This window comes from Rhinatrema bivittatum, chromosome 7, assembly GCF_901001135.1.
Source record: "Rhinatrema bivittatum chromosome 7, aRhiBiv1.1, whole genome shotgun sequence".
NCBI lineage: Eukaryota > Metazoa > Chordata > Amphibia > Gymnophiona > Rhinatrematidae > Rhinatrema > Rhinatrema bivittatum.
The window spans coordinates 268,578,532-268,591,535 of NC_042621.1; the positions used below are offsets into that span (position 1 = coordinate 268,578,532).

General features: G+C 42.7%; 1 protein-coding gene across 2 annotated transcripts in view; it reads left to right on the forward strand.

Annotated features, from left to right (window-relative positions):
* The first annotated feature begins 3,217 nt into the window (after positions 1-3,217).
* Positions 3,218-13,004, forward strand: part of FGF8 (fibroblast growth factor 8) — a 48,938-nt gene continuing 39,151 nt past the window's right edge. Inside the window, exons 1-4 of one of the 2 annotated variants that reach the window (XM_029608016.1) lie at positions 3,218-3,249; positions 3,371-3,407; positions 5,258-5,438; positions 10,530-10,636. In XM_029608016.1, coding sequence (XP_029463876.1) covers positions 3,218-3,249; positions 3,371-3,407; positions 5,258-5,438; positions 10,530-10,636 — 357 coding nt within the window. The remainder of the gene's footprint in view (positions 3,250-3,370; positions 3,408-5,257; positions 5,439-10,529; positions 10,637-13,004) is intronic. The other variant, XM_029608017.1, reaches the window with a different exon arrangement.

Consider the following 13,004-nt stretch of genomic DNA (forward strand, 5'->3'; position numbering starts at 1 on the left):
GGGCCTTAGCCGAAAAGATGAACCCTTATAGGATTTAAAGGCAGCAGCTACTAAAACACCTCCACAAGATTTTATTGCGTTTTCTTTTTATTGATGTGGCAGGGTGGCTTAGGTGCCCCACAAATACAAGATCAATATATTTTATTGCAGGGGTAACAAGCTGGCAAAATGTTAAACGGTTTCAAATCGAAGGATATTGGACTGCTTCAGCCATTCTCCCCTTCCTTAAACAAAATTAAAAAAACAAAAACAGTCTGGGGGTCACCTAAAATGCCGAATGCATTGAAGCCGTGAGGCACAGCTTTGTGATAGTGGAGAATTCACTTCAAAAGACTAAGAATCTAACCTTGTAGGGATTTTTTTTTTTTTTTTTAAACCGTGGAGTCCTAAAGTCATAAATGATCTGTATTCACCCTAAACTGACATATATGAGAGTCAAGGGTCGTTACAATAAAGTGTCACCCTTCCTCCTCGTTTTGCTCCCTCTCTCCTCTCCCCTCCAACCCCGAACACGCCACCCAACTTTAAAAAAAAAAAAGCTGTGTGTGAAGGTGAGTATCTCTCTGGTTTGTTAATTTGAAAGGTTGGAGCTTCTTCCCTTATCAGTAGAGCTGGGATAGAATTACCCCAGAAATCAAGGTGTGGTTTCAGCAGCGGGAGGCCGTGAAGCGCTCACTGCTTGTTGCATCTGGAATTTCTATATAGAAAGGATACATAGGGTGCTTCGGTGCAGACTCAGAGCACTTTCTTATTATTTCGTGGCGCACACACACACACACACACACACACACACACACACACACACCTAATTCTCCCTCTGGAGTTTGTGAAAGGGTAAAAGTCATTTTGGAATTCTGGCCTAGGCTGGGAAGATGGGAGGGAAAGGCTGGTTGGGTGAGAACATTTGCTCTTGGTGGTAATGGCTTTATTCATGGGGTTGTTTATATTGTTGTTTTTCAAACTCAAAACTCTTGTTTTCCATTGTAATCCTTTTAATATGTCTCACACGTTTAAGGAGCAAAGTAGCAGTTGACTCTTCCAATACACAAAAGGAGAGAATAGTTTGAGTACCTTTCATTAGAAAAAAACCCACCTTTCCTCTTGTGTATCTGTGTTTTTAAACATTTATATTTACTCTTGATCAGCAGTCCATCAATACAAATTAATATGATGTTAAGACTTTTTTTTTTTTTTTTGGTCAAGATAGAAATGTTGTTGCTGTTTTGGATGTTAAGTGATTGCCATACAAATAACGAATCGTGCATTTAGTAGATACAGTATATATTATAATGCACGTCTGAACAGAGGTGACCTTTAGGTACTTTAAAAAGTGGCACATGAAGGTCTCCTGTATTTTCTTATGTTTCTTTATGTTTTGCTTCAGTCTAGGTAAATCCTCTCTCTTGCTGTCTTGCCTATTATATAGAACTTTTCTTCTTTAAATCTCTAAGCATGTGTTACTCTCCTTGCTCGTTACTCTTGACTTAGCATTTTGTTGCTCCCCTTCTCTCACAATTTTCAATTTAATGATCTTTATGTAGTATTTTATCAAGCTGGTGAATTTGCTTCCAGACCTTCTTTGCTACATTTTTTGTTAATCTTTTTATTGTTTCGTCAACCTTTATTCCAGTTTCTTTTATTATTATTATTATTATCATCATTATTATTATTATTTTTTATATACCGACATTCGATCTGAGATATCACATCGGTTTACATTCAGGTACTGTAGGTATATATCTTTATTTTTCTTTTGCAAAAATGTTATTTTGTTCTCATATGCCAGATTGGGCAGTGGTTTGGGGCAGGCGCATATATATGACGTAGTGGCGCCTCTGGAGGCCCTACCGACCCTCCACCTTTTAACATTTCCCACATTTGGAGGTTATCGTAAAGTCAATGGCTTATCCATGTCTTTGCCCGGGAATCCAGGACCCTCAATAACCAGCTAAAGAAATGGGGGCCCACTCTACAGGCCAGGAGTACAAGGGGCCGGTTTTCCAGGCTCACCCTCCCATATTTAACCCAGGACAGATGAGAAAGGGGGCTTGACATTGGAGAGATCAAGGCAAGAGGAGGGGACATGGGCTGATCACTGGCTCGCTCCACTCAGAAAGATACCGGCCAACACATGCGGACACACAGGGCCATCAAGAGGATCTCTCCCGCACAACTCTTTGACCTGCAAGGAGATCTGCACAGCACATTTATTAAATACTAATCACAAAACAAGCGAGCCAGCTACCAGGGGCAGGGAGCCCGATCCTGGCAGGTCTAGAAGAGTCTTTTTCTCTCTCTCTCTCTCTTTCTTTCTTCTTTACATTGTACTTCGCCTTCAGCCTGCTCCGGGCTTCCCCGTTTAATGCAGACACCGCAGAAGCTGACATCTCAGGCTTCAGGATTTTACCGAGACGTTGCACGTTTTTTTTCCCCACCCTGGCTGGCATTTTTCAGATGAAACCTGCAAGACCTCTTCTTGGTCAGCGAGTGCCTCCTTCCCCTCTTTTGCAATAATCTGCTTTCATCCCTTGCAAAGGCAAAGTTCAGGATTTGAAAAGCAAGAGGAATTTTTTTTTTTTTTTTGCTACGGTCCTGAGCAAAAAAAAACAACAACTCAAAGCTACCATCAAATTGCTGCTCTTAAAAGGAATCCAGAAAGAAAGAAGAGAGGGGAGAGGGGGTGGAAAATATATGGGTGGGTTTTTTTTTTTTCCCTGACTTCAGTGAGCAGCAGCAGCAGCAGCACTTCCAAAGCTAAAGGACTGGTCCGTAACCAGGCTCCCAAAGACTTGGAGAGAGCTGCTTTGCACCGCATATTTAACGAGAAACTCTAGCTTAACTTTTAGCTTTTGTGTGTGTGTGTGTGTGGGTGGGGGTGGGAACTTTGCAAAGATTTGCCGGCCACGGTTGTGGATAGCAGCCCTTCCGCACCAGCTCTCCCCCCCTCCCCTCCCTTGTTTTATGACCCCCTCTCGCCCAGTCTCCGAGTCGCAGCCTGGGCCGGGGGATGGGCGCAGGGATCAGCGGGGGCTCCCTGGACTAGCACCAGGCATTGCATCCTCTGCCGGCGGCCAGCTGGCTGAAGACTCGCCCGCTCCTAAGGCCAGGAGGAGGAGGAGGAGGAGATCCGCGGAAGCCTCTCGTATCATCTCAGGGAGCCGGCAAGGGAAAAGCCCACTCAGCAGCCACGGTCCCAGGGAAAGCTGAAAGGACCATCATGAGCTGTACCACATCAGTACTTAGCTATCTGTAAGTGACTGAAGATTGATTGCAAAAGCCAGCAGAGCAATGATTTTCCATTCATCAATTTTGTGCACTTTTGATTTTCATCTCTTTTTTTTTTTTTTTTTATCATTTGTTTCATTTCTAGGTTTATGCACTTGTTTGTCCTGTGCTTGCAAGCTCAGGTAAGTAACTTGTTTTATATATATATATATTTTTTTTTATTCTAGTTTCTTTATTTTGTCTTGTGCTTAGGTTTAGTTTGTAAAACAAAAAAAAAAAAATTGCTATTTTTAAGGACTCATGTAAGTTTGTCAGTGTTTGCTGAGCCTTATCAAAATGGATGAAATGGTATGGGAATAAATGCAAATCAGGTAGGACTAGGGAGAAAAAAAAATACAAGAATTCAGTTTAAATTCAACCTCCCTCCCCCCTCCACACTTTCCAAGGATCATGTTAGCCAAACGTCTAATTTAGGGCTTGATTTACTAAGAATTTATTTCCCTTGCTCTGTGTCTGTGGGAAAAAAATCGTAACAAATCAGACCCTTAAAAAGATATTAAACTGAAAAAAAAAAAGCTCAGTAAAGGAGACAGAGAAAATACATATGTGAAAAATGTGTGTGTGTGTGATAATAAACATATAGATATACAATATCAGTCCTATTGAAATGGGTATTATATTTTGAATGTAGCATTCAGAACAATAATTTTCTTTTGAAATTATAAATGTAAAGGAAAATGTACTGCTAAATTGATCTCACCTAAATTGAATAAAGAAAACAGCACAGGTGCAGATTTTACAAATGAATATGCTATAAATTAGTCTGGCAAAATACATATTAGAAAAAAAAAATTAATTAAAGAGAAAAAAAGAGGGCTGTGCAAAACACAGTTTCAGTATTTTGAAGAATCAGATGGGAGACCATGCAGCCTTATGGCAAACAGTCTTATCTCCACATGCTACCCTCATCAGAGCTGGCACCAAAATCTTACCATATTGTCCAAAAGCCATCTAAAGGGGAAGTATATACAAAGACGCAGGGAGACAGAGGGGGAGAGAAAGATTGCATTATCGTGGGAGAAATATCTATATAAACTGAAGATATTTTTAAGGTGCCAGTGGCTTCTTTTTTTTTTTTTGTAACCCAGAAGCAAATCCTCAGATTTGACATGGGGATTGCAGCGTGAGCTCACATGCCCACCCTGTGAGGTGAAAGGAGCATCATCGTTAACATTTGTTCAGAATACATCTTTATAAATGTCAGGGGATGGGGGTAAATCTTCTGACTTTAAAGAGTGTCTTCCAAAACAAGGAGGGGGGATAAATCTGTACCTCCCGACTTAAACAATAAACCAGATTTGCTGGAGTCCTTGTGCCAGCAGCTATGACCATAAAACATTTTGACCTAGAATAATCACATCACTGATTTACTGCTAAATATATATTTTATAAGTGAATGAGGGTAATGCATGCATATCGGATAGCTGTGATTATAAGGCAATATGCTTTCTGTCTGTTACCCACTATTTTATCTTTATATTACTATCTTTTCCTCGGTGATTGCACTTTGCTCAAAAAGCAAAAGAAAAGAAAAAAAAAGAAAATTAAGAGATGCAGATTTCCTTTCACCATGTTAACTGATTACTCCTGTACCTGCTAATTAAAGGATAAATGCACAGCCTCTCACGTTATCAACCTGAATTATTGTAACTAGTTTATTTAGAGTTCCAATAAAAAAAAAAAAAGATTGTTGCTAGATGGAGTTACTAAATTAATAGAAGAAATATAAGGTCATTAAATATCTGTATAAATAACCCCAAATTTATCTTAAAATAAAATATCAAACCAGTCATTCTTCCCACCAGTTAAATTTAATAGATGACCTTGGTTTGATGCTACATAAATTAGTCATCTTAAAAAAAAAAAAAAAAAAGAATCTGGTGGGTCATTTCTGGAGTAGAAAGTACCTTAACTTAGTTACACTAAAAAGTACAATTATAATAGTGTGTTGTATATTTTTAATTTCCTAAAGGTAACTGTTCAGTCCCCACCTAATTTTACACAGCATGTGAGGGAGCAGAGCCTGGTGACAGATCAGCTTAGCCGACGGCTCATCCGCACCTACCAGCTGTACAGCCGGACCAGTGGAAAGCATGTGCAAGTCCTGGACAACAAGAAAATCAATGCCATGGCAGAAGATGGGGATGCGCATGGTAAGGAAACCTTTTTTTTTTTTTTAATTTCAGTGGGGGAAGGGAGGAGGAAGGGGTAGAGATACAAACAGAGAGAACTATTAGCAATAAAGAGTCATATTGTTTAACTAGAATTTTTATTGGCACGGAATAGGAGAAAACACTTGACGGGTAAGTTTTGAAAAGGAGTTAACGTGTGTAAAAAGTGGCATACATCGTAGCAATTTTCCAAAGCCTGTTTACATGCTCAAAGTGCTTTTACACATGTAGAACCCAGTATTAGGCATGGAAATCCTTCACAAAATTATTCCCATTGCTGATTAAGACTCACGTTTTTATATATATTAGGGGAGTTGCTGAAAACTCATAGGTCGTCATCGACAGGCGACTCTTATCATATATATATATATATATATACACACATACATACACACATATATTGGTTGCATGATTCGCAGAGGACACCATTAAGTCATTAGAAGTATATTAGCAGTAACTGACTTAACAGGTTTCATACAACCTGTTTTATTTATATTTTTTTTATAATTTGGAGACTAGCCATTGTGCAGGAAACAGCAGCACATACTCGTCCCTGAATTCAAATGCAATAGATCCTGAACTGCAGGTGGAGTGAGGTTGGCAAGGACCGCAGCCCTGTCCAAACAGACAAAGCGGAGAATGTGGAATGAAAGGGATTGCAGGGGTGGGTAGAGAAAGGATCTTCACCTCAGCAAATGACTGATGTATTCAATTGGGTGAGAGAAGCAAGCCTCTTATACTGGCCTGTGTCAGGGCAAGAGAGGAAAAAGAGAGAGACAGCCACCTTGCTGTAAGGTTCTCTTAAAGGGAAGTGAGTGGCACAAGGTAGCCAAAGATAAGCGTCATGCCTTAAAGACTTCTGGCCATGAGCAGTAATCACACATCGGAGTGAATAAATACTTAAAGGGGTCATTGGTAATGGGTGCAAGATATTAGGGCACCGTTCAAGGATTTGTTTGTTATTTTGCGTTTGTCCTCTTGGACAATTCCCTTTGGCGACCGAATCTCCCCAATGTTTTATTGCTGTTTGGTTTGTGTTACTTTTACATTTTACTGAAAGCAAATGAAACTTTTCACCAGTTGATCCAAGTAGGGTTCCAAATATATATATATATATGTTATGCTATATATATATATATATGTGTTACTCGAATACTACACAAGAAGGGAGAGGACCCAGGAGCCATCTCTGCACAAATGTTTTAGCAGTGCACAGAAAATGTTCAGTTCCCGGCCCGGCAAAGCGAACAAACTCTGGCAGGCAGCAGAAAAAGTATTGGCATTATAATAAAGCGTAATAATTGAAAAAAAAAAATAATAAAAAGTCAAGTAGCAAAACCAGAAAGGAGGAGGGGGAAACAAGAAGACACAAGAAAGGAGAACAAGGGGGTTCATTTTCTTCCTCAGCTGGGCGGCAGGATGAGGACAGATATAAAACAGAAAGCGAGCGAGCCGTTTTTCAGACGCAGAAGGTTTTAAGAGAGTTGCAGTCTGTAAATGTTAGGAAAAAAAAAAAAAGAGGTTCAAGATTGTTCTCTGTGAATCTCCAGAGAGACCCCAATGTCTGGAAGAGCCATTAGAGCTCTCCTTACGTTCACCTTTTTTAACATTTCCTGAATAGTTTCTCGACTTCCCAGTCCAGTTTTGGGATCAGATGTGTCTCGCTGCATTTTTTCTGCAGCTACGTAGCTCCTTTGCCCTCAGAGTTACAGCACGAAGCATAATTTTACTGGGATAAAGTTGTCACTAACCTGAAAGACTGGAGCTGAAAATGTTAAGCTTTCCAACAATAAAAAGCTAAAATAACCCTGATCACTTTTTAGATTCTGTATTGGCATAATTATATGCATAGCGCATGAGAATGCGGAAATGCGCTTACTCTGCATTACATTCGTGTGTTATTTATATGACTTTTTACAGTGCAAGCCTGAAACAGACCCCATTCTGCTGAAAAAAGGGATTTGCCCCCTCCCGTCCCCTGTATTGTGTCTACGGGGGGGGGGGGGGGGGGAAACAAAATTGCATTGCATGAAGCCCAAAGTATCTTATTAAAAACATTTTTAACTTGATTTATAACGATCAGATGAATCCATATCTAATCTCCCGCTGCGTCTTAATCTCGAGCTAAAAGGCTTTTCTAACAGAAAGCCTTCCAAACGAGGAAACAAGCTGTAAACATGAGGCGTTAACACACTTTGCCAAGAACCTTACGTAGGCTAGCAAAGTTCTGCCCGCTACCCCTGCCATTAATTCAGAAAGGGCCGGTGCTTCCTAGGATTGGCTGGAGTGTTCTCCTCTGACCCCAACATGCTTTGGCAATGTATTATCATTAGGGGAGCATGTGCGGGCCATTTGTACGCCTTGGTGACAGAATAGGGCGGCTCTCCTATCTCGCACCCCTATTGTTCCTGCAGGACTTCTTCTCAGAGGCCAGGCATATGGACTGCTCACAGTAAATCTGAAGAGCGACGCTCCCTTGATGAGTATAGTTGGTGAAAAAAGTAGCACACACCACAGGCAAACCCGTGGCATATAAAAAAAAGAACAAGCGGGCAAACCAACAGGCCTTTAAGAAGCCAGAGATTTCTCCTTTTTAAGATTGTTACTTTCCTTTATTTCATCAGGCTGATCTCCCCCCCCCTCGTCACCACCCCTGCCTTAATTTTCTGTCTGTCAGTTAAAACGAAATCAATACTCTTTAAACCTTTTACCGGGTTTCCGATTGATTTTTTTTTTCCCTTGTCCCAAAAACTGTGTATGAGGGGAGCCCTTTTTCATTCAATTAAAGGTGGCTTCAGGTCAAGCTGCTCCACTGAGAGTGCAGTAAATATGCTAATATTTTGGAAGCTAATTAAAAAGCAACAACACATTTCCCTCGCAAGCTAAAACATGGGTATCTTTCGGTTGCCATCGAAGGTCAACAAGGCCGAAGAGAAGCAATCGGGTATGACAGCTCCCTGCCTTTCGATGTGTACCGAAATCATGAAACATAGCACGGTGGATGAATTTAGTAGAGCCTGTCACTTTAAACTTAACGTCTCGGACGGCATATTTAAATCACATCTTAAACTGCTGTCCTAGAGAGCTGAAACAAAGATGACCTTTAGGGGGACCGGTTTGTTTGTTTTTTTAAAATATCTTGCTTCTGAATCTTTTCTGTGTGCCTACTCTGAACCTAGAAACCCAAATCAAGTCACGGGATTGACGTATGAACACCGCATCTGTTTACCTGTATGCGTGAAACTGACATAGCTTGGTCATGCAGCCAACGTGTAAACACCTGTAGGCACTGCGATATAGTGAGATAAACGGGAAGCCAGAAGTGCGGGAGCCTAAATCATTTACTGATAAAATGCCATGTGACTGTTTGTGCAGAAGGCAGCAGGGTCATTTCGGCTTTGGATTTGGGAAAGGTAAAAGTGGGGGAGGGCGGCGGGGGAGGGGGGGTGGTCTATTTTTAAAACCGCATTGACCCGGAAATTTGCATAGCTTGTTTGAAAAACTCAATCAATGTCTCCATTAAAAACTGAGACTAAATCAATACGTCCTCTCGACTCGCACAAAGGTGAAACGCATTAAAAGGGCTTTGGTAGCCTTTGTTTCTCCTGGCTCTCTCGCAAGGTCTCCACGCTGCTAGAACAAGCCCAGAGACCACGGCTCCTCGCGCGCTCCTACGTTGATTTCCCCCTACCTGGAAATGGAGTCAGGAGAGTAAACAAGAGTTGTGATGTTTAAACAGGACAGGGGAAGGAATCGTAAATCTGACCTTTTTCTTTTTAAGATGCCCTAAGTACCTGTTTAAAGCAGCAGTGCTAGTCTGGTCCCTCAGAATAACCAACTTACCTATGTATTTGTTTTAAGGCATCCACCCACTTTCCATCTCAGTCCTAGATCATCTTTTGTCCTTACACTGTCTTATACGTTATACGTTTTTTTTTAACCCGCCCCTCGGATCATTCCCCAGTTGCTGTAGTCGTTGCATTGCACGGGTATCGGTGAGGTGTTGGCGTAGGCCTTTTTTTTTTTTTTTTTTTTTTTGTGGACGGTCGACACCGCAGTGCCTTCATTTGCTTAAGATGCGCAGTCATGAGAGCAGCCGAGAAGGAGGAGCTTCCACAACTCTAACCGCTATTATTGCCTCAGGACTGAGATAAAAAAAAAAAAAAAAGATGCAAAATGAACAGGTTTTGTTTGCTTAACTGCCGACTAAACCGTCAGATCTGTCGTTTTGCTGGTATCGCATGAGGTGCTCCTCTGCTTTGGAAGGACTGGTTTAAGGGAAGGGCACAGATGGACTGTCTTTGATAGACCTGAAAGTCTGTAAAGATGGAAAAAAGAAATACTTAGCTCTTCAAACACCAGCACAGCTCCCATTAAACAAGGCCGAATAAGAATGATGAAGAAGAGGCATGACAAGAGAGAGAAAAATGAAGGTCCTCGCCCCATGCAGTTATGCTGTAGTTTAACTTTCCAAATAAAAAAAAAAGTGTCCTAGCAAAAAACCTAAACCCCACCTCCACCCCCAAACTCAAGAGAAAAAAAGCAAGAGAGCACATTGGCACCACAACGGTGCATTTGCTCTCAGTGTTTGCTCGAATGAACGGAAACCACATCAGAAAAATTGAAGTACGTTTTCTACCTCTGCATGGCCGCCCTGCCCCAGCGCAAAACTGTGATGGAAGAGGTACCAGGCGTACTAGGGAAATTCAAATCAGCTGTATGCCTGAGTGAACCTTTCTTGGTTCCTCTGTCCCTTCCCTTCAGATCAGATCCTGCATAGCTTCAGCCTTCTTAGAAAAGGTGGCAAGAGCCGGAGCGCTCAGTCAGTAAGAGAAAGGCATCGCAGTGCAGGGCACGGAGTGCACGAGCGGTCACCTGCAGATCTCAGACAGCATTGCCCCTCTGCCAGCTGGAAAAGGGAGGTTTTATCATCCAATGAAGGTGTTGGTTGCATTATTACCTAATAGTTGGGCCTGAGCGGGGGGGGGGGGGGGGAGGGCTGCCTAATTGCTGTAATGAATCACTAAAACCATATTTTGTAACAGGCAGTGTCTGCTTCTGTTTGCTCACCAGCGAAATTAATTGTGGAAACGGACACGTTTGGGAGCCGGGTGCGCATCAAAGGTGCCGAGACCGGTTTCTACATCTGCATGAACAAGAAAGGAAAGCTGATCGGGAAGGTAAGGGGTAACGAAATATCCGGGGAGCGACGGATCACGGTCCTCTTGGCGAGCAAAGAAGACAGGGACAAAAGCCGGGTTGGTGGGGGGGGGGGGGGGGGGGGAGGAGAGAGGGAGGGTTGCAGCGACTGAAAAAGAAATAACCCCCGCAAGCTGCAGCAGTGGAAAAGTGTTGGGGGGGGGGGGGGGTGTGGGATCAAAAGGCCCCGTGCGAAGTGGGGACAGAAAAATAGTAACAAAGAGGAGATAAAAGGAAAAGAAAAGCTGAAAGGAAGAAGGGGGTGTTTCGAATTCCATATATCTTTTTTTAACAAATAGCCAAATTGCTTTGCTATTATGTCCGATTGCACGGTACAAGCATTTGGAATGTTAAGACAGAGAGTCCAGCCTGCCTCATCACTAAGCCCTGAAATTATCACATTAGCCATGCTTACTCTCAAACACCCAGCCGGTTCTCCAAGGCCTCTTTTTTTTTTTGCCTTCTAAACTTCACTTTCAACCCATTATTAATTCTAAAGACGTGTGCTTCAGTGGGGAATTTTCATTCCTTCTGTTCATTGTGTTGGGTGGGGTGAGGGTCCCAGGGTGATCAAAGTTAATGCCCTCTGCCTGCACATACCTGCTTTAGAATTTATTTTCTTTTTTAATTTTAAACACCCCCTTCCCGCCCCCCCCCCCCCACACCTCACTCCGCCCCCCCCCCCCCCCCCATCCACTTCAATAGCCGGCTATCATGACTCCAGCAGTTACAGTCGTAGGAGGCTTAGTGCCCTCAATGTTTTCTAATAAGTCAATGCTCTTTTGCCTCCTGGCCATTGCTTTCCTTTGCCATCTCTCCTTGTGGTTTTTTTTTTCCCTGTCTTGGGCGGCTTTGGTTTGCTTTCAGGCCTACGCGATAGCACTTCTTTGTTCAGGTGACTTCTCGGTCTCTTTTTTTTTATTGTCTTAAGATCAACTGTAGTTGGAGCCGTGAGCTCCACAAGGGTCTCTTCTCGGCCTTTAGGATGGGACGGAGAGCCCGACCGATACTGGGGTTTACCGCTCCGCCACCCAATCCCTTCAGGGACCATGGCAAAGGCTGGAGGATTTAAGACCTCTCGCAGAAAAACAAAAGCAACAAACCACCCCCCCCCCCCCCAAAAATAATCTTCTTTCTTCAGGTTGCTCGGGTTACGTCATAAAGCGGTGGTACTAGCCGAATTGTTTCTGTGACCAAGGTCGTGGCTAAGCAAGCAGTAAGCCATGGCTGGAGGTGAGGGTAAAACAGAGTTTACAACATGCCTTAGACCCACCAGAGACTTAGTGCGGGGAAGCCACCCACTCAGGCAGGAGCTTTGATTCATAAGAGATCAGTCAGACAGATCCTAGAGGGTCTGTCACGGAAGTGGAATGGCACTCGGGTGAGATCGCACCCGAGCACGCATGGCATTCAATATCCAAGTGCTGGTCTGTAAAACAAACTCATTAAGTTAAGGGGAGGGGGAATCGATTTACCCTCCCCCCCCCCCATGAGGGTCTTTGGAAACATTTCAGGGAAAAAATGTATTTGCTAGCAGGGGATAAATAAGAACTATCATATCCTACCTTTCCAAAAGGCTGTAGAGAGCCCCAGTGCAGTGAGAAAACAAAACAAAACAGAATGAACCTTTTAATCAGGGTTTTAGGCCGGATCCTGCTGTCCAACATGTACATTATCAGCTGTATTACACTCTGCTTTTTAGACATGTAGGCATGCTCTTCTGGGATTAGCAACAGCTGAAATTGAGTAGAAACGTGCATGCAGCATGGTCACAGCGTGACGTTAGCGAGATCTATGGGTAAGAAATCCAAATCATCTGCCTATACTATAACCACCGCTTGGTTTCACTTAAATATGCTCTCAGTGCCATAGGAGACAGTGAGAAAAAAACAGACATAAGACACACGGCGAAAAGACACTAATTACGGCATTACAAAATCAGGACTAGTTTAGAAAGATACAAAGTATGAAGAACTGTAGCCTTTGAAGGAAAATACAGAGGGACAGGAGCCTTTAAACAGGTGCGCAAGCATATATGTACGAACATTCGTCGGCGCTCACCCAGGGACACAGCCATTTTATATAACATACGTGCGTATATGTGCACGTTATAAAATAGGCTGAATGCGCGCACATGTACGCACACTTTTAAGTGGACGCATGCCTATGCATACAAACGTCGCTTCTACCGCCTAAGTGGGGAGATTTTAGAAGATTATGCATGCCGATGCCATTTCCAGTTTTCCCAATTCATTCCCAGGTCACCCAGGTAAGCGATAGGACTTCCAGACCCCCCCTAGTTTAACAGCCTCACTCCTCCCTTGTTAGCCCCTATCTTTATACCCCCAC